The sequence below is a fragment of the Lethenteron reissneri genome, chromosome 5 (genome assembly GCF_015708825.2).
Source record: "Lethenteron reissneri isolate LAM-NWPU_2019-01 chromosome 5, ASM1570882v1, whole genome shotgun sequence".
NCBI lineage: Eukaryota > Metazoa > Chordata > Hyperoartia > Petromyzontiformes > Petromyzontidae > Lethenteron > Lethenteron reissneri.
Window position 1 is genome coordinate 5481190 of NC_083783.1, and position 17979 is coordinate 5499168.

Here is a 17979-nt window from a genome sequence, read left to right on the forward strand (position 1 = left end):
ATTGGTAATTAAATATTTTTAAAAAATTCCCTAAACAGTGTAAAAATTTGGAATGTCAGCTCGATTGGATCACGGGAAGTGGGTTAAAAAACGACCGAAAGATTTGCACGGTCGTAAGCAAGCAAGCAAGCGAACTTAATATAAAGGATTTAATAAAAAAAACACTGGAACGGGGTTTCTCTGGATTTTTAATTTTAAGTAATAAGTGTGACCACATCGCCACCTGGTGGAGGCGGATGAACACGACGTTTTAGTCGCATGCCTCTTCAGGCTGTCAGGGGCGCGCCGTGGTGGCAAGATGATAATGATCTCGCCTGGTACACAGGAGGTCGTGGGTTCGATCCTGATCCTGACGCCTGCTGCTGTATATTTGGAGTTTGTGTGTCTCTCTCTCTCCCTGTGGCCGTGTGTATTTTTCTCCGGGTCCTCCGGTTTTTCCCTCCACATTTAGAATCAGCATCACGCGTTTCGAGCGTTTGCCTGCTACATACAACACGGGCGATCATTTTGTGGCAAGGTCGCTTCTGAAGAAACAGCTGCATAGCTCAGTGAGCCTTACCTGGTCAAATAAAAATAGTTTGTTGATTAACCGCGACTAACCCAGCCAATAATAGGCGCGGCATATTCTCAGATGAACACGATCCATTGTAACTTATCTGACTACATTAACCCCGCTCTGGTCTTCGCAGGTGATAGGCTCAAAGTGATGCCATCACTTCTAGATTTGAAGCTTTCATGACTGCAAGGATTCATATTCTTAGGTTTTTTTCGGTAAAGTCACGTAGGTATAAAATTTAAATTAATAAAAGTAAAATAAAAATAAAATAAAAATCACGACGTTTCGGAAGCAAAACAAGCTTCCGTCTTCAGGTGGAACCGTCACAGCACGATATCTGCATCAAGTGAGAGAGATTCCAAGAAAACCGTCCTTGTATATATACTGGTTGAGGGTGGGAGGAGCCAAGGTAGGCCCCTGGATATTATTATTGTGAAGTTGGTGCGGCTAAAGCCGCTGCTAAGAATGAGCCTTTGTTGTGTAGACTGGTTGAACTGGGAGGTTCCAAGAGTTGTCCAGGTGCGGCTGCTGTAAAGGTGCGGCTGCTGTAAATGGGACTGAGCCTTTGTTATGTAGATGAAACAGCACTTTGCTACGTTGCTGGGATTAATTCTAGATTTGCCAAATATGTGTGGTAAAACTTTTTTATTTTATTTTTATTTTACTTTTATGAATTTTAATTTTTTACCTACGTGACTTTACCGAAAAAAACCTAAGAATATGATGCCATCACCTTAACTCCGCTGTGTGAGAGCAAAGCAGGAAGACTTCTTGACACTTCTGGCTGTCGCCTGACGAAGTTGGTTGTTATCATCAGCAGCGAAACGTCACAGTGCTAGCATTGTAAATGTTGTGGGTTTACTCGTCAACACACCGGTGTGCTGAAGTAGTAGCTACTTGCCACGTTTTGTTTACGCGACAAACCTTACTACTACTTCGCTGTGTCGGGTGGTGGTGGGTTATCGACACATTGATATTTACACGATCTAACCCAAAAACCTTTATTGTGAATGTTGTTGGTCGCGAAAGCCTGCTACTACTACTACGCGCTAAACTGAACTGTAGATAATGACAACAGCCACCGCCGTCACATCAACATCTCCAGGCGACACAGGCGGTCTCCATCACGTACCACAGCGAGTCCTCGCTCCACGCGGTCGTCGCAGTAGTCGGCGCCTTCATCACAAGCGCCGCGTTCAGCGACGACGAGTTCCCCCGTGATGTCGTTTGGCCAACACCGGTTTAAACCGCGTAGTATTATTTTATTTTTCTGCCACGGGGGAAGAAAACCCCGTGCAAGAACCAGCCGGGCAGAACTCGGGAATCGAACCCGTGAGGTTGCACCTCGCGACCTCGTGGGGCCAGCGCCGTTCCCCCGCCGCCGCTGTTCAACTTTGCCTCCCGTGGCGGCCAAATGATGATTGCCATTCGTAATTATTCGTAAGAATACTGCCGAGAGTAATAACGCACGGACGGGAGGGGGGGCATTTTTAGACGGCAACTCTCTCCTGCCTCTCGCCGCCCCCCCACCTCCCCCTAGGTTCTCGTGGCTCAGCTGCGCTGCGTCGGCGAGGGGCGAGACGCGGAGTTGCGGGGGGCCGAGCGGGAGCTGTGGGACCTCGAGGCGAAGGCCAGGGCCGCGCTGACGCGGAACGAGCGGTGGGAGAGACGCGGCGAGGGGTGGGGGGCTGCGTGTGCGTGGGGGGCTACGCGTGTGTGGGTGGGGGGCTACGCGTGCTTAGGGTGGTGGGGGGAGTTCTGAGTTCTTCCTGGGGGTATCAACCACATGCCATCATCATCACGGGCATCATCACTTTCATCGTCATCATCGTCATCATCACTGTCATCGTCATCATCACTGTCATCGTCATCATCGTCATCATCATCACTGTCATCGTCATCATCATCGTCATCATCATGGGCATCGTCATCATCATCACTGTCATCGTCATCATCATCACTGCCATCATGGTCATCATCATCACTGCCATCATCATCACTGTCATCATCGTCATCATCATCACGGGCATCATCGTCATCATTTTCTGTCATTGTCATCATCGCCCCTGGTCATGCGGATGAGGTCACGGTGACCCCACGCCTGTGACCCCCCCCGACCCCCCCCCCCCCCCCTCCTTCCCTTGTGCCACAGACTTCGCGCTCAGCTGCGGGAACAGGAGACGGAACCAGCAACTGCGGAGACTCCGGTTCTCATCCCGGGTCAGTGGCGGCCGCTCGTCTGTGTGTGTACACGCACAGTAGCGTACGTGCACCCCGTGTGTGTGTGTGCGTGCACACAATGTGTATGTACACACACACTGTGTTTGTAGAGCGTACATACACATTGTGTGTGGGCGGCAGGTCGGCCCAGTGGTGTTGTTACTCGTGCCTCGCATCGAGAAGCGCCTGGGTTCGATGCCCGACTCGTTCTGGACGGTGGTTGTTTCTTCTCTCTCCTGTTCTGTATGGGGTTCCTCTGGGTTCTACAGTTTACTCCCACGGCTGCACGCACGCACGCACACACACGCACGCACACGCACACACGCACACGCATGCACACACACGCACGCACACACACACACACGCACACACACGCACACACACACGCACGCACACACACACACACACGCACGCACACACACACACACACGCACACACGCGCACACACACACGCACGCACACACACACACACGCACGCACGCACACACGCACGCACACACACACACACGCACACACACGCACACACGCACGCACACACGCACGCACACACACGCACGCACACGCACGCACATGCACGCACACACACACGCGCACACACACACTGTGTCGGGGCAGACACTGCAGGGCGAGCAGGTCAGAGGCCTACTGTTGATGGAGGTGCCGCTGTGCACGCGCCGGTGAACTTATTTCGCCCCGTAGTTAGCCATCCGTGCGAGTTGGCGGCGCTATCAGCACGGTGACATTGTAGCCGGTATTGGCCAAAACGTTGCGATGCTGTAAAACCACCCGCATTTTTCTCAATTGAGATCACAGCAGCAGCGGCAGCAGCAGCAGCATCTCCCCCCCCCCCCCTCGTGCAAACGCAAGGCAGGACCCTCTTGAAAAGGAGTCGTGAGACTCCTGGGTAAAAAGCGCCGTCATAATAACGACACGAATGATGCACCGGACGCCCTCCGCGTGTTCCCGCAGCCTGCGTCGCTCTGCACACGGGCCGCTGACGAGTTCACCCTCTACCCCCCAAAAAACAGAGCCCCCACCCCCACGGACCCCCGTGCCCCCCGGGGCCCCGTCTGCGTCGTCCCGCGTGCGAGCCCTGCACGCGGAGCTGGCGGGCGTGGCGCGGGCGCTGGCCGGCGCGAGGACGCGGCGCCAGCAGCAGCTGGTGCCCCGCACGGAGACTCAGCTCCTGGGGCAGAGAGTGCGCGACATGCGGGTGAGCCAGTGAGCCTGTGTGACACGAGGCCGCGTGGGGCAGTTGTGGAGAGAGAGTGGAGAGTTTCCCACACCTGGGCAGTGTGCTCGTGGCCGGCTCCGGTTTGACAGCAGAGGTCTCACTCCGAATCAGTCCAGCGGCAATATCTTTTCATCGGTTGCGTAACGCTGTGTGGAAGCGACCTGGTCTGTCGCTCCGCACGAAGCTTCAGGTTTTCTCGGCCACAGTCATGCGCTCCCTTTTCTATGCTTGCGAAACGTGGACCCCCCCTTAATAGAACATCTTCGCCGGTTAGAAACATTTAGGCTGGCCTGCCTACGATCCATCCTGGGTTTAAACAGGCTGGATTGTGTGAGAAGCTCACAAATCCTTGAAAACTCTGGACAAAGTCCCATCGGTGAGCTCCTCCGGCAGGCAAGGCTGCGTTGGCTGGGTCATGTAGCCCGCATGCCCAGCCACCGCATGCCTAAACAGCTTTTATTCGGCCGGATCGAGGGGGCTAAACGGGCGCGGCACGGGCTAGAGAAGAGATGGAGTAATGTGGTATAGGAGTATGTGGAGCTGAGTGGACTTGCCGATGACTGGTACCAGCGGTGTCAAGATCGGCCTCTGTGGAGGAGGCTTGTGAAGGACGCTACTGGGCAGTTGGAGGCAGTCGCCCTCCAACAACAACAGAGGGCGGAGGAGCGACGCTCACAACAACGAGCGGAGCGCCGGGTGGCTAAAGCACAGCAAGTTGGCACAGTAGGGGGCACAGGTGGTGCATCGGCCACTCATCTCAGTCAGTCGACCTGTGGCACCTGGGTCTGCCCCGTGATCTCCTGCCAGCGGGCGTTCGACACTTCACGTGGCCTCAAGGTGCACATGGCCTGGCACACTTAGTGGTGAATGGTGGTTGTTGTTGTTGTTGTGCGTGTGCGGCACACACGAGGCGAGTGTGAGTGACACCAGAGCTGGTGTCACTCAAATCCAGTAAAATGTGATGCGATTGTGATGCCACTGCGTGATTTGTCGGGGCTTAGCCCACCAACTGTGGCTGGGGCCAAAACCCAGATTGGCTGGCCTAGCCACGCGGCCACCTCCTAGCATCATTTTAGCATCGCTGATAAACGTCCTGGATTCTGCACCGGTCGCTGGAACGGGGTCGGTGGGTGACGTCGCGACCTTGGGTCTCGTTGGTGACCTTGGGTCTCGTCGCGACCTTGGGTCTCGACGTGACCTTGGGTCTCGACGTCACCTTGGGTCTCGTCGTGACCTTGGGTCTCGTCGCGACCTTGAGCGAACGGGTTCAAGTGCGTCGTCGTCTGCGTGTCTAAATGGCGCTGTACCTGCGCCGCAGGTGGAGTCGGCCAGACTGGCGCGGTCCACGCAGCGCCTGGACAAATCGGCCGAGGTGAGCTCCGGCGTGCCCACACTTTGCGACCCTTGCGAGTTGGCGGTCTTGGTGATGACGATTATTCCGCTTGCTTACGCACGAAGGCCTCCGTCTCTTCGTGGCTCTTCTTCGGGAGGGTCCTGTCAGGTCTCAGCCATCGGGCGCCCCGCGACCACTTGCCACGCGCTTCCCCAATTGACAAATGTGCGATTTGTGAAAATTTGGCAAACTTTGGACCGTGACGCCGGCACACAGACGGCCGCGTCTTCTCGAAACGACGTCGCAAATTATTTCGCGTCCACTGTAGGTAAAGCTGGCGCGCGAAGTAGTCGTATTTAACGGTTAAAACGCACACCGCTGGGCAGCCTGGCGGGTTTGAACCGCGTTCCTCTTTCGACAACAATCAGCGAACGCTGGGCTGCAGCATCGCCCAGCTACAAAAAATAAAATTGGCAAAAATAAATCGGAGGGCGCACGGGAGGATGCGTCCTTTGCCTTGTGCTCAGGGGGGGGGGGGGGGAGAGGTCATGGCAAGACGGGATAGAGCATGGTGCGTAAGTCCGCAAGGGAACGCGGCAGGGCGAGTGGTGCAGACACAAACAGGCTGCGCTGGGCGGGACGCCGTGTGCAGGGCGAGGCCGATTGCCCGGCCAGGCAGCTGTGGAGCGGCCCCCACGAGTCTGGCGACCAACGGGAAGAGAGAACCTCCGAGCGGACGGTGGGAGCCCGAGGGCAGAACTTGGTTCTCAACGAGTCTGTGGGTCGCCGCGTGTCTCCGTGTTACTCTCCGGGTCTCTGTGTGAGCCTATGCCAACGAAAATAACAATTGGAGCCATTTTGTCGAATTTGCCAAAAGGGTCGCGATGCCGCGTGAACACGAGACGGTGGTGGTCCTTAATAAATGACGTCACGGAGCAGTCGAGAAAGAGACGCACGCGGCAGGTAGCCGACCCCTGGTCTGTGCATCGCTTTGTAAGTGTGGGTCTTGGTGAGTTTGTGGGCGTCTCTGCGAGTCTTGGGTCTCTGTGAGCCTCAGAGCAGAGGGTGGGAGACTTGTGAGGGTAGATATTGGATGTCTCGTCTCTGCCGTGCAGCAGTAGCCGTGGGATCTGGAAGCAGGGGGGGGGAGGCGGTGGTGGCGGCATCAGCGGCTTGGGCCACGGTGACTTCTCGATGTACGTGTGTACGTTGAACTTCTTTCGCGCCATACGTAGCCAACCGTGCTAATCGGCGGTGCGGGGGGAAGGCCGGTAAACTACACACGAAGCAGTTCTCAAGACGCGAGTTTTCAATCGCGATGTCGAGAGATGTCGTGGTGGTCACACAGAGCGGTGATCGTGAACTCGCTGCTCTGGCCGTGCAGGAACTGGAGCGGGAACTCCGCCGCATCCTGGCTCGATACAAGATCCCACCAGAAGCACAGGGGTACGACGCCCACACTGCAGACTCACCCCAACACTCGCACACTCGCACGCACGTGGACTCACCCAACACTCGCTTAGACTCACCCACTGAACACTCGCACGCACGTAGACTCACCCAACACTCGCACGCACGTAGACTCACCCAACACTCGCTTAGACTCACCCACTGAACACTCGCACGCACGTAGACTCACCCAACACTCGCACGCACGTAGACTCACCCAACACTCGCACGCACGTAGGCCTGAGTGGGAATCTAACTCACTCGAGTGAGCGAGGATCGTGTTGCATGGATCACGTGGCCAAGCATTCCCATATCACCTGGTCCTGCCCCATGACCTCCTGCCAGTGTGGCTGCTGCACAGACAGGAAGCCTTCAACATTTCACATGCACCTAGCCTGGCACAAGTGCGATGCGGGCATGACTCGTGGAAAACGTCAGTTGTGAGGTGGCGCAATGGTTGAGCACACCGCTGTGAACCTGGCCGACTTCTATTCCCAGCCACTGTGGGTCATGGGCTACCCCTAGGTCAGCTCAGTCTTGAACAGATACCCAGTGTGAACATCAGCACGGGAGAGACAAAGGCGGCCGGGCGTGGTGCTGGCCACAACACCCCCTCAAGCGCCATTGTAGCAGCACTGGCCCGACACTTCATGGAGGCTATGGGGGGGGGGGGGGTGGATGTCACATATCCAGGTCAAACGTGGACACACGGACAACCCCAGCTGATGCTGACGTCACGTACACAGAGACAAAGATCCCCCACGTACACTGAGACCTCCTTTACCAGTGGCAAAATATAGTAGTAGGTTTTTACCCTTTAAACTGGTACAAAACTGACACCTTTATACAAGGCAATACTCTGATAGTGCACTGTTTTTGAGTTGTGCGCCTTTTGGCGTCATGTGGTCCAACACCAATGGAGACTAGGCTCTAAGGAAAGCTGTCTCAGGTGTGGACCAATCAACTTCAAGGACAGTGCATATCATTACCATTATCAGAGTTGTTTCTTTTTGTTTACATTTTGACTGGTGTTGTGGTTATTGCAAACATGATGCCTTGTATAAAGGTGTCAGTTTTGTACCAGTTTAAAGGGTAAAAACCTACTACTATATCCCCAACGTAGCCCACAGAACCGGTGGTGGAGTACGTTCCACGGACGTCCGGGTCAAGCCCACGTGGCGAGGTCAAAACTGGACGTCCTCCTGGGCTGTGTCCAGCAGAGGAGCCCCTGCTAATGCGAGCTGGAGGCCCACTTGGACTTTTGGCCACGAGAAGGGATTGCGCGAGCGCTGAAGAGAGGCGACCGCGTGGGGGGAGATGTTGTGAGAAATTGCCGCTGCAACTCTTCGCGTGCACCTCCTTCAGAAGTCCGTCGTTAGCCGGTGCGACTACTGCAGCGACGCGGGCGGGTAACGTGGTCGGCGGGTAAAGTGGCGTGGTTGCCGTGCGCCGCAGGGAGCTGTGGCGAGCGATTAACGACGGTGCGGGGACTCGGCTTCCGCGCGACGCAGAGCACCCACGTGGGAGCCTGGATCCTCCTCCCACGACGACAAGTCAATAGGCCAAAGTGAGTCTCACGTGAGAGGCGTTCTCTCCGATGTTGCAGCGAGCTTGTTTCTTGCGACGTCCGAATTGTTGCGAGGCCCTGGACGACGATGCTGTTATGGGCACCTCCAACCTTGTTTGGCAGCCTTCACTTTCTTAATGTGGTCACGGGCGGTGGTGTAACCTCTCTCCTGGTTCCAGGCACATGCTGAACTTCTTTCGCACCGTACGTAGCCAAGCGTGCTCATTGGAGGTGTGGGGGAAGAACTAAACCATTTGCTTTCCTACTTTGCCCCCCCCCCCCCGTCCCGCACTTCACTTTCAATGCACTGGCCATGAAAATGTTTCTTGTCAGGAGAGTTTGTTGCTTAGAACCAGAATGAATTCATGAACGAGAACGTTCAGGTCACCCGTCGTCTTGCAGGTGGTGATCAGACGTCCTGCTTGGTGCCATGGCAGCATCACGTCGGACCGGCCGCGTGTCGAACACCCCAACCCTCGTCCGTCCCATCCGAGCGAAGACTGCTGGGACTTGCTGCCACAGCAAGGCTTCCTTGTTGTTGCGTGATGTGTACACCACCCCAGCCCAGGTGAACGTGGAGTCCAACTGCTGACTGTCCACCCACGCCCTACGCGCACGCCACGTGAACTCAAGACGCACGACACAGTGACGCTTAAATGAAACCTATTTATTTTGCCGAATGTCCACAAGTTTTGAAAAAAAAAATCAAATCAACAACTCACCGAGTCTGCGTCATTTACATTCGGAAAGGCGCGAGCTCAAAGCAGCCAAGGTCGCCGAGGCCCGGTCACTCTCGGGGGGGCGGGGAAGCTGGATCCCGAGCAGCGGCAGGAGCCTCTTGCTCGAGTACGGAGCCAGACCCCCAACAGACCCCCAAGCCTCGCGAACGCACCGCCCCTGGCTCGTGGTGGGGACAGCGCTGGGTGGACGCTCCTGCCAATCAGGGGGAGCTAAAGCCCTGGGGGGGGGGGCGGAAGGGCCTGAGGGGCCACAGAGCACCCCACCCCCCTCCCCTCCTCATCCTGCCGCCGCATGCCGCCAGCTACAAATTACAACGCAAATCCATCCCGTGACACGGCCTGTCACACACCGGGTCCCCTTCGCCTCAGGGCTTCCCATTTCTCGCTCGATATTTTCCAGGCAACTGGGGGTAGGTGGCACTTGAGCCAGTCTTCACCACAGGCGTGGTGAAGAGGTGCACGGGCAGCCGCCTATCCGGATAGACCCCGCCCCCCCCCCTCCGCCGCGATTTTATTAAAGCCCCCAACGCTCGCCTCCTTCCCCACCACCCCCCTCCTTTGATGAAACAACTCGGGAGGGGCCTCGACTCGACCTCAACGGCCGAGAGTCCGATTCGCACCCTCGGCCTGTCCCTGCGAGACTCCCCAGGACTACCGCTCTCCCTCCAACGCAAAAACCCAACACGCAAAGCGCTACGGTAACGCGACCGCCGGCGCAACACAAGCGGTAGCCGCGGGCGTGAGAATTAACGACGGCATCTGTTTTGCTAACGGCGGTTGCACCTCGACGAAGAGACATTTATACAGATAAAGAAATCAGCCCAGCAGACAAAACGTCATGTGCACGTAACCCGTGTTATTTCTCTTGATTACAACAACGGGCACCAGCGTCGCAGAGATACACGGGTGTGTGTGTGTGTCGTGCACTCCGCGTGTGTGTGATGTGCACGGTGCCTTATGCGTGGTGTGGTGCGCTGCGTGTGCACAGTATGGAGCCCTATGTTTACGGAATAGTTACTCGCTCATTGTGGTGTGACGTGGTCATTGCATTGTGCAGCTGTGGGCTTTGCTCAGTGTGGTGTCGCGGTGTGGTGCGCTCCGTGAGTTGGTGTGGTGTGGCGAAGCGAGTTGGTTTGGTGTGGTCAGTGTGGTGTAGTGGTGCGGCGTACGAAGTGTGGTGTAGCGGTTTGGTCCGCTCAGTGTGGTTTAGCGGTGTGCTCAGCGAGTTGTAGCGGGATGGTGGACTCGGTGAGTTCTAGTGGTGTGGTTAGCGGTGTGGTGCGCTCGGTGTGGTGTGCAAGGTATGGAGTGGTGCGCTGTGCAGCAGTGTGCAACTGGCCGGCTCACATGCGACACGTCTCGTGCCTCTGCCAGTGCCGGGTGGTTTCGTATCCCGTGGGTGCGTCGGATCGCACGCACGGCTCTCTCTCCGTGTTACCGGGAGCTGGGTGTGCCGCGGGGGAGTGTGCCGCACTGGAGGGGAGTTGGTGGTGGGAGGGGGGGGGGGGGGAGGGGGGGTGTGCCGCTGGCTGTGCGGTCAGGACGTGGCCTGGGCGGCCGATTTGCGCATTGACTCGAGAGCCTTCTCCCTCAGGGCCCGCTCCAGGTCGTCGAGCCCTCCTGAGTCGTGCCGCCCCCGCCCAGCCTGGACAGCCCAGACAGACTTACACTCACACACCCGCACTCACACTCACACGTACACACACACCCGCACTCACACTCACACGTACACACACACCCGCACTCACACGTACACACACACCCGCACTCACACTCACACGTACACACACACCCGCACTCACACATACACACACATACACTCGCACTCACACATACACACACTCACACACCCGCACTCACACATACACTCACACATACACCCGCACTCACACTCACACGTACACACACACCCGCACTCACACATACACACACATACACTCGCACTCACACTCACACATACACACACTCACACACCCGCACTCACACATACACTCACACATACACCCGCACTCACACATACACTCACACATACACCCGCACTCACACATACACACACGCACTCACACACACACATACACACACGCACTCACACACATACACGCACTCACACATACACACACACACACGCACTCACTCAACCGCACTCTCACAGCCGGACTCACTCAACCGCACTCTCACAGCCGCACTCCAATACCAGCACTCTCACACCCATACATACACCCATACATACACCCACATGCTCGCACACTTTTGCTCAATCACACTGGTACTCTCTCCGCAACAGCCACCAATTCGTCGCTAAGTGGTGATGACGGCACCAAGGCGCTTGTGCCAGACGTGGCGCACTGAGGCCTCGTGAAATGCTTTTTGTGCTAGTTTGTTGTCCTTCCCTACAAACCTCCGATTAGCACGGTTGGCTATGGAGGGCGTGCGAAAAAAGTTCACACATACAAGTGTCGAACGCTCGCTGACAGGAGGTCACGGGACAGACCCAGGTGTTATTGGTTAACTGCCTGAGACGGAGAGCTTAATGATTGTGAGCAGAGGATCTGTGACCCCGAAAGAAAAGTCCAGACCTTTCCATGGTATTATGGGGCTTGACCAATGTCGCTCAAGCAGACACACACCTGCTCACAATTCGCACCTATCCAGACACACACTCACCCAGGCACACAACCACTCGCACTCACTAACATTCTCACTCGTACACCCGCATACACTCACCCACCCACACACAGACTCGCACACGATCACACTCGGTCATCCGTAACAGAGGCATCTGCCTGCTCAGAGAAACTTGGTTCAGCTCCACCAACATCAATACCTCACCCAGCCGCACACGACAAACCCATCGTAAGCACCACACACAACAATCATAGACCACTTGCCCATGACCGAGGCCATCACATGTCCATCTCCATTAACCTTAACAAGCTTAAAATATTTTTATATAATTTTTGTGTCTTTTCCCCCAGTCGTATCCCCATCGTGCTATCGGTGTTGTATCAAGCGACAAAGAATCGTTTTGGAAATCGCGCAGAGCAGTGCGACCCACTCGTGTTAGAGAACGGCCCACGAAAGCGGACTTCACAGAGCTACCTCCGAGGTCCCTTCAAAGTGGCCGCTGGTCTAGACAAGAGGGGGCCAGCACTTTCCCACTCGCCCTGCTATCTCAGAGTAATGTTCCAAACGATATTTTGAATTCTCCGAGCAGGAATGTTGTCCATCAACTTACTGCGCTTTGAGAACGTGGGTTGTTAATGAGAGTCGTGGCGGGCTCAGCGCTCCGACCTCGGAATCACAATGGCCTCGAGAGGAAGTTCAGAGCTCGTCGCTGTGGGACAGCACCGATAACCGGGACACCCAGAGCCGGGACACCCAGAGCCGGGACACCCTGAGCATGGACACCACCTGCACAACGTGGAAGCAGCACCACTAACTCCGCTGGGTGCTCGGTGCCACCCATCTCATGAGCGAGAGCGGGCACAGATGGTGGCTGCAGGGAGCATTGGGGGGTATCTATCGAGTGTGCAGGCGGTGCAACTGCTGCCGGGGCCCACTGGCTGGAGGGGCTACGAAGAGGGTGGAGGAGTGGCAAATTGGACTGCGTTGGGGAGGCCCATTGCATTCCTTGCACCAGGGCCCAAGTTCCCCACTCGACCCCACTGCCAAAGACATTTTTTATATTCCCACAACCCTATTCACAATCACCGATATATAAAAAAAAAAAAAATCTAAACCAGAGCTATTGATTGCAGACCGCAGACTGCGTCCTGCACTCGGCACCAAAGGCGCCTAAACGCCAGGGGCTGGGGGAACCTCCGGCTTCCCCCCGGGGGCCGGACACGAAGCCATCACTTTATTTCACATGGCCTGCGGCAGGCCCACAGGAAACATTAAAATGGGTCACTGCGAGCGCGTTAGCCACACTAACCCGGTACCGGAGGGGGGGGGGGGAGAATTTTCGACTGTGGCAAAAACAAAAAACCCGCCACGTTTAGCACTGATGAAGCGCCGCGCTCAAAGTCACTTAGGTGACAGAAGTGGCTGCGGCGTGAGCGTGTTGATGCGACTATACCCCGCCCCCACCCTACCAGAACAACCAATCGTAGAGTCCTATCCTGCCCTCGGTAAGGAAGAGAGGCTCCGCCCACCCCCCCCCGGCCCTGCTCGCCGCAGGTGGATGGGCGCACGGCCGCCACCCCGAGTTCAATGAGAACCAAGCGGCGTTCGTTTCACCCGCGCACGCACCAGAGGTGTGGACTCGAGTCATGTGACTTGGACTCGAGTCAGACTCGAGTCATGAATTTGATGACTTCAGACTCGACTTGGACTTGCATAACAATGACTTTGTCCCACCTCTGGCACGCACGCACGCACGCGCACGCACGCACACACACGCAAGCACACGCGGGGTCACTCAGCGCCCTGGCTGACCCTGCGTGCGAGGGGTTAGGTCGAGGCTAGGGGGGGCAGCACCTCGGGGGCCAGGTCGCCGCGCTCCTTGCGATGCTTCTTGTGTTTGCGGTGCTTCTTCTCCTTCTTGTGCTGCTTCTTCTCCTTTTTCTTCTTCTTTTTCTTGGACTCGCCGTCCGACACCTGCCCCACACCCCGCCACAAGGCTCAGTTGAGTCGAGAGACGAGCAATGTGCGTGTATCGATATCGCAGGGCAAGGTTATGCTGCTAAAAAACACGCTATGAAAAACTAAAATGCGCCGACGTTGGTCGGAATATCCTTCCTCGCGCGACGTGGGAGCTTCGTTGCAATCATCGGCTGTATTACGCGTAGCAGGGAGAGCGCACGCGTGCACGTACCACGACATCACATGCACGCAGAGACATAGATCCCACATATACCCTGAACAGACTGTTGTTAACGAGCACCTATGAAGGCCGTGACGGCACACGAGGGGGTGAGCGGCCAGCACCACGCCCAGCCGCCGTTATCTCCCAAGTGGTGAATTTACGTGCCGCAATAAGTACTCATTTGAGGCCGAGTCGACCTCGGGGAGGCCCAGGACCGGTTCAGATAATCGTCACTGGTGTTGGCCGTGAGCGGGAATCGAACTCGGGTGGTCAAGTTCATAGTGCAGCGCGCCATCTCTCATGCTACCGCTTGCCACAAAGCCAAAGATCCCCCAGTATAGCCTTAACAGACTGTTGGGGCAAGTGCTGTTAGCGAGTAGCACCTATTGAAGGCCGGCACTGCACACGAGGGGGTGGCTGGCCAACACCACTCCCGGCCGCCTTTGTCTCCCGAGTAGCGATGTTTACACACCGCACCAGGTACTCAATTTAGGCCGAGTCTACCCAGGGGAGGGCCACACACACATACACTTGCTCTCACAGGCATCCACAAACCTGGTCAGGGGATGCGCTGTGGGAGTCGTCGTGGTCCACGTGTGGAGGGGACGCCAAGGCGTGGGGGGGGGCCCGGGCGGTTGCGGGGGGCTCGCTGCCAGAGCGCGAGGGCGAGTGAGAGGGGGAGCGCGAGGCGGAGGGAGACGCAGAGCGCTCCGCCGGTCGCTTCACCCCCGCGCGCGTCGCCTCGCCGCTGCCGTCACACAGATGAGCACAGCGTGAGCGCAGCCATCGCCACGGAGACTCGGACACACTCACACGCCCTAACCCGACTCCTAACTACAACACCAACAAAACTACCAACGCACAACGCTGCCCGCCACTCTAACCCCTACCCCCAAACTCTAACACTACCCCGACCGCCAACTCTAATAAAACCCTATAACCCTCTTATGCCTAACTAACCCGACCTCAAATATCCATTTTACTGGTAGGAACGAAGTGGACCAGCCTACAATAGATTATTTCGTCCGTCCGTCCGTGTAGCAACATCGCCCCCTACTGCAAACACTTGGCATGACCCTACAAAAACCTTTCGACTCAGTGACGCTTTCCTGGCTAAACAAGTGTAACATTCCCTTATAATTCCCTCAGATAGCTTTTAATTAAAACATTTAAATTAATGAGGCTTTCCTGGCTAAACACGTGTAACATTCCCTCATAATTCCCTGAGATAGCTTTTAATTAAAACTTTTAAATTAAATAAAAAACTCACAGTGCCCTAAAGCCTACAGCTAGGCCTAAAGCCTAGAACTAGGCCACAAACTCTCCCTTCGTATCGTACCCCCGCGTGTGTGAAAGGAAGTTAATGTTTCACAATGTTACATTCCCTGATGTTTTTAAATAGAAACATTTAAATTTAAAGCTTTTACATTCATTATTAAAACATTTAAATTAAAAATTAACTCACAGCGACCTAAAGCCTACAGCTAGGCCTAAAGCCTAGAACTAGGCCTCAAAGTCTCCCTTCGTATCGTCCGATTCGGTGTAGCAACATCGCCCCCTACTGCAAACACTTGGCAGGACCCTACAAAAACCTTTCGACTCAGTGGCCCTTTCCTGGCTAAACAAGTGTAATAATACATTATGTTTATATTCTTTGGTTATTCGTTCCTACCAGCCCACCCCGCAGGGTCCTGTTCTATTGCACATCCAAGTTGTGCCAGCACCGGGCCAGCACAGGACAGGTGGTTTTCCACTGAAATTTCACCAAGCAGAGCCGGAGCAGAGCCAGAGCAGAGCCGGGCCAACTCAAACACAGCGTCACGGCGTCACAGCGTCACGGCGCCACGGCGTCACCTACACGCGTCCCGACGTCACGCGCCGCGCGTGTCAAGCGAGCGGCACGGCTCGGCTTGTTGCGGTAGGGAAAGCAGCCGGCGCCTGCTGACCCGCTGCGTGCTGGCACGGCACGGACTCGGAACGGCTCGGTCACGCCAGCGGACAAAAAAGAAAGTTCAGGGCACCGCTAGGCGGTGATTTGCCGGCGCGGCGCTCACCGCGTGTCGGGCGGGGCGGGCGCCGGTGCCGCCCGCCGCTCCTCCGCCGGCTTCTCCCCCGCGGCCCCGTCGAGGGGAGGGGCCGCCGGGCGGGCGTCCCAGCGGGCGCGGGTCTTGACGGGGGGGGGCGCGGGCGGGGGGGAGGGGCTCCCCCTGTCGGCGGACCCCCTCTCCGGCCCGGGCGACGGTGACGCCCGGTCCCTGCGTCGCGGGGGCGGGGGGGGGCTCGCGGACGCGGGGCGGCGCGGGAGGGGCCTGGGGGAGGGGGACCTCGCGGGCCCCCCCTTCTTCGCTTGGGGCGGGGGGCTCGGGGGAGGGGAGGGGGACCCCGAGAGAGAGGCCTCGCGCCGCGGGGGAGGGGCCGGGGGGGACGCCCCGCGTCTCGCGGCGGGGGGCGAGGCGGACCCCTGCCGCCGCTTGATGCGCTGGGGGGGCACGGGGGACGGGGAGGGGGAGGCGCGGCGCTTGGCCCTGGGGGGGGGCGGCGGCGAAGGGGAGTGGGAGGGGGCGCGGCGGCGGGGGGGCGGCGGGGGGGACCCGGAGGAGCGGCGCTTGGGCCGAGGGGGAGGCGGGGAGGGGGGCGAGGGGCGGCGGCGCACGGCGGGGGAGCGGTGACGGTGGCCCGGAGATGGGGACCTGCGGAGGTAGAGAGACGCGGTTCAGTACGGGGGAGATGGCCTTGCACAACACACAGCAGCACAGCAGAGACACAAGCACTACACACAGCAGCACAGCAGAGACACAAGCACTACACACAACAGCACAGCAGAGACACAAGCACTACACACAGCAGCACAGCAGAGACACATGCACTACACACAGCAGCACAGCAGAGACACAAGCACAACACACAGCAGCACAGCAGAGACACAAGCACTACACACAGCAGCACAGCAGAGACACAAGCACAACACAGAGCAGCACAGCAGAGACACAAGCACTACACACAGCAGCACAGCAGAGACACAAGCACAACACACAGCAGCACAGCAGAGAAACAAGCACAACACACAGCAGCACAGCAGAGACACAAGCACTACACACAGCAGCACAGCAGAGACACAAGCACAACACACAGCAGCACAGCAGAGACACAAGCACAACACACAGCAGCACAGCAGAGACACAAGCACTACACACAACAGCACAGCAGAGACACAAGCACAACACACAGCAGCACAGCAGAGACACAAGCACAACACACAGCAGCACAGCAGAGACACAAGCACTACACACAGCAGCACAGCAGAGACACAAGCACTACACACAGCAGCACAGCAGAGACACAAGCACTACACACAGCAGCACAGCAGAGACACAAGCACAACACACAACAGCACAGCAGAGACACAAGCACAACACACAGCAGCACAGCAGAGACACATGCACTACACACAGCAGCACAGCAGAGACACATGCACTACACACAACAGCACAGCAGAGACACAAGCACTACACACAGCAGCACAGCAGAGACACATGCACTACACACAGCAGCACAGCAGAGACACAAGCACTACACACAGCAGCACAGCAGAGACACAAGCACAACACACAGCAGCACAGCAGAGACACATGCACAACACACAGCAGCACAGCAGAGACACATGCACTACACACAGCAGCACAGCAGAGACACATGCACTACACACAACAGCACAGCAGAGACACATGCACTACACACAGCAGCACAGCAGAGACACAAGCACAACACACAACAACACAGCAGAGACACAAGTACAACACACAACAGCACAGCAGAGACACATGCACTACACACAGCAGCACAGCAGAGACACAAGCACTACACACAACAGCACAGCAGAGACACAAGCACTACACACAGCAGCACAGCAGAGACACAAGCACAACACACAACAGCACAGCAGAGACACATGCACAACACACAACAGCACAGCAGAGACACATGCACTACACACAGCAGCACAGCAGAGACACAAGCACTACACACAGCAGCACAGCAGAGACACAAGCACAACACACAGCAGCACAGCAGAG

The 17979-nt window shown here is 56.8% G+C and overlaps 1 protein-coding gene across 4 annotated transcripts in view; it reads right to left on the reverse strand.

Moving 5' to 3' along the window:
• Positions 1-9010: 9010 nt before the first annotated feature.
• The window catches only part of LOC133351343 (serine/arginine repetitive matrix protein 1-like), a 28196-nt gene continuing 19227 nt past the window's right edge, over positions 9011-17979 (reverse strand). For all 4 annotated transcript variants that reach the window (XM_061566477.1, XM_061566486.1, XM_061566468.1 and 1 more), the window contains 4 exons: positions 15961-16596; positions 14462-14654; positions 13579-13698; positions 9011-10744 (listed from right to left, as the gene is read on the reverse strand). In XM_061566477.1, the coding sequence (XP_061422461.1) occupies positions 10637-10744; positions 13579-13698; positions 14462-14654; positions 15961-16596 (1057 nt within the window). In that variant the 3' untranslated portion in view covers positions 9011-10636. The remainder of the gene's footprint in view (positions 10745-13578; positions 13699-14461; positions 14655-15960; positions 16597-17979) is intronic.